Genomic DNA, 672 nt, shown 5'->3' with positions numbered 1-672 from the left:
CATGTACCGTCTTCCGGAACGCTCAGCGCAATCTAACAGTTGTTGAGGCGCCGTGTTAGAACTCCGGTACTCAAAGTAATGTCTCAAGTAGTCTCTCAGTGTTCGAGTAGCAACTCCCGCTAGCAGACACGGGTTCTTTTCCTTGATTTCCCGGCTAGATATGCAAGGCTGGGCCTCGATCTGCCTGCTAATAATGCCCAAAGTCCTCTGGCTGATCTTCCGTTTGGGCCCCGTTGGTTTGTGCTTGGGTGGCGGGTCGAGGGATCCACTCGCACGGTATTTTTTGGTCCAACGCTGAACTGTTCTGAGAGTCAGTCCTAAATTTGCCGCTATTTCCTTATTAGATTTGTTCTCGTTCGCCAACTCACATATTATTGCGATCTGAGATGCACTAATCTGCTTTCTTGGCCCCATAATAGGTGAGCACAAGGCGGAAGAGGCCCGTCACAATGGCAACAAGTACAGATAGCGGACTCTGTAGGCGACACACAATTCAGGGAAAGTGCATGGCGACTGCCCGGGTAAATTTATCCTAAACATTGGCAGCATCTGGGAGAGTTGACACATATCACCACTTCTCCAATTCTCGCAAATGAAAAGAAAAACCGAGGCGGTAAACTAAAATTGGCTGTGGCGGAAGACGCACACGCTCACCGATGAAGCACGCACACA

The 672-nt window shown here is 49.7% G+C and overlaps 1 protein-coding gene across 1 annotated transcript in view; it reads right to left on the bottom strand.

Annotated features, from left to right (window-relative positions):
* The window catches only part of LOC119590658, a 9,141-nt gene extending 8,536 nt beyond the window's left edge, over positions 1-605 (bottom strand). Inside the window, exon 1 of the mRNA XM_037939334.1 lies at positions 8-605. Within this exon, the coding sequence (XP_037795262.1) occupies positions 8-414 (407 nt within the window). The 5' untranslated portion in view covers positions 415-605. The remainder of the gene's footprint in view (positions 1-7) is intronic.
* Positions 606-672: the final 67 nt, after the last annotated feature.

This window comes from Penaeus monodon, chromosome 27 (assembly GCF_015228065.2).
Source record: "Penaeus monodon isolate SGIC_2016 chromosome 27, NSTDA_Pmon_1, whole genome shotgun sequence".
In the NCBI taxonomy this organism is placed as follows: domain Eukaryota; kingdom Metazoa; phylum Arthropoda; class Malacostraca; order Decapoda; family Penaeidae; genus Penaeus; species Penaeus monodon.
Note: the sequence above shows the minus strand (reverse complement) of the source record. Positions and strands in the feature narration are given on the sequence as shown.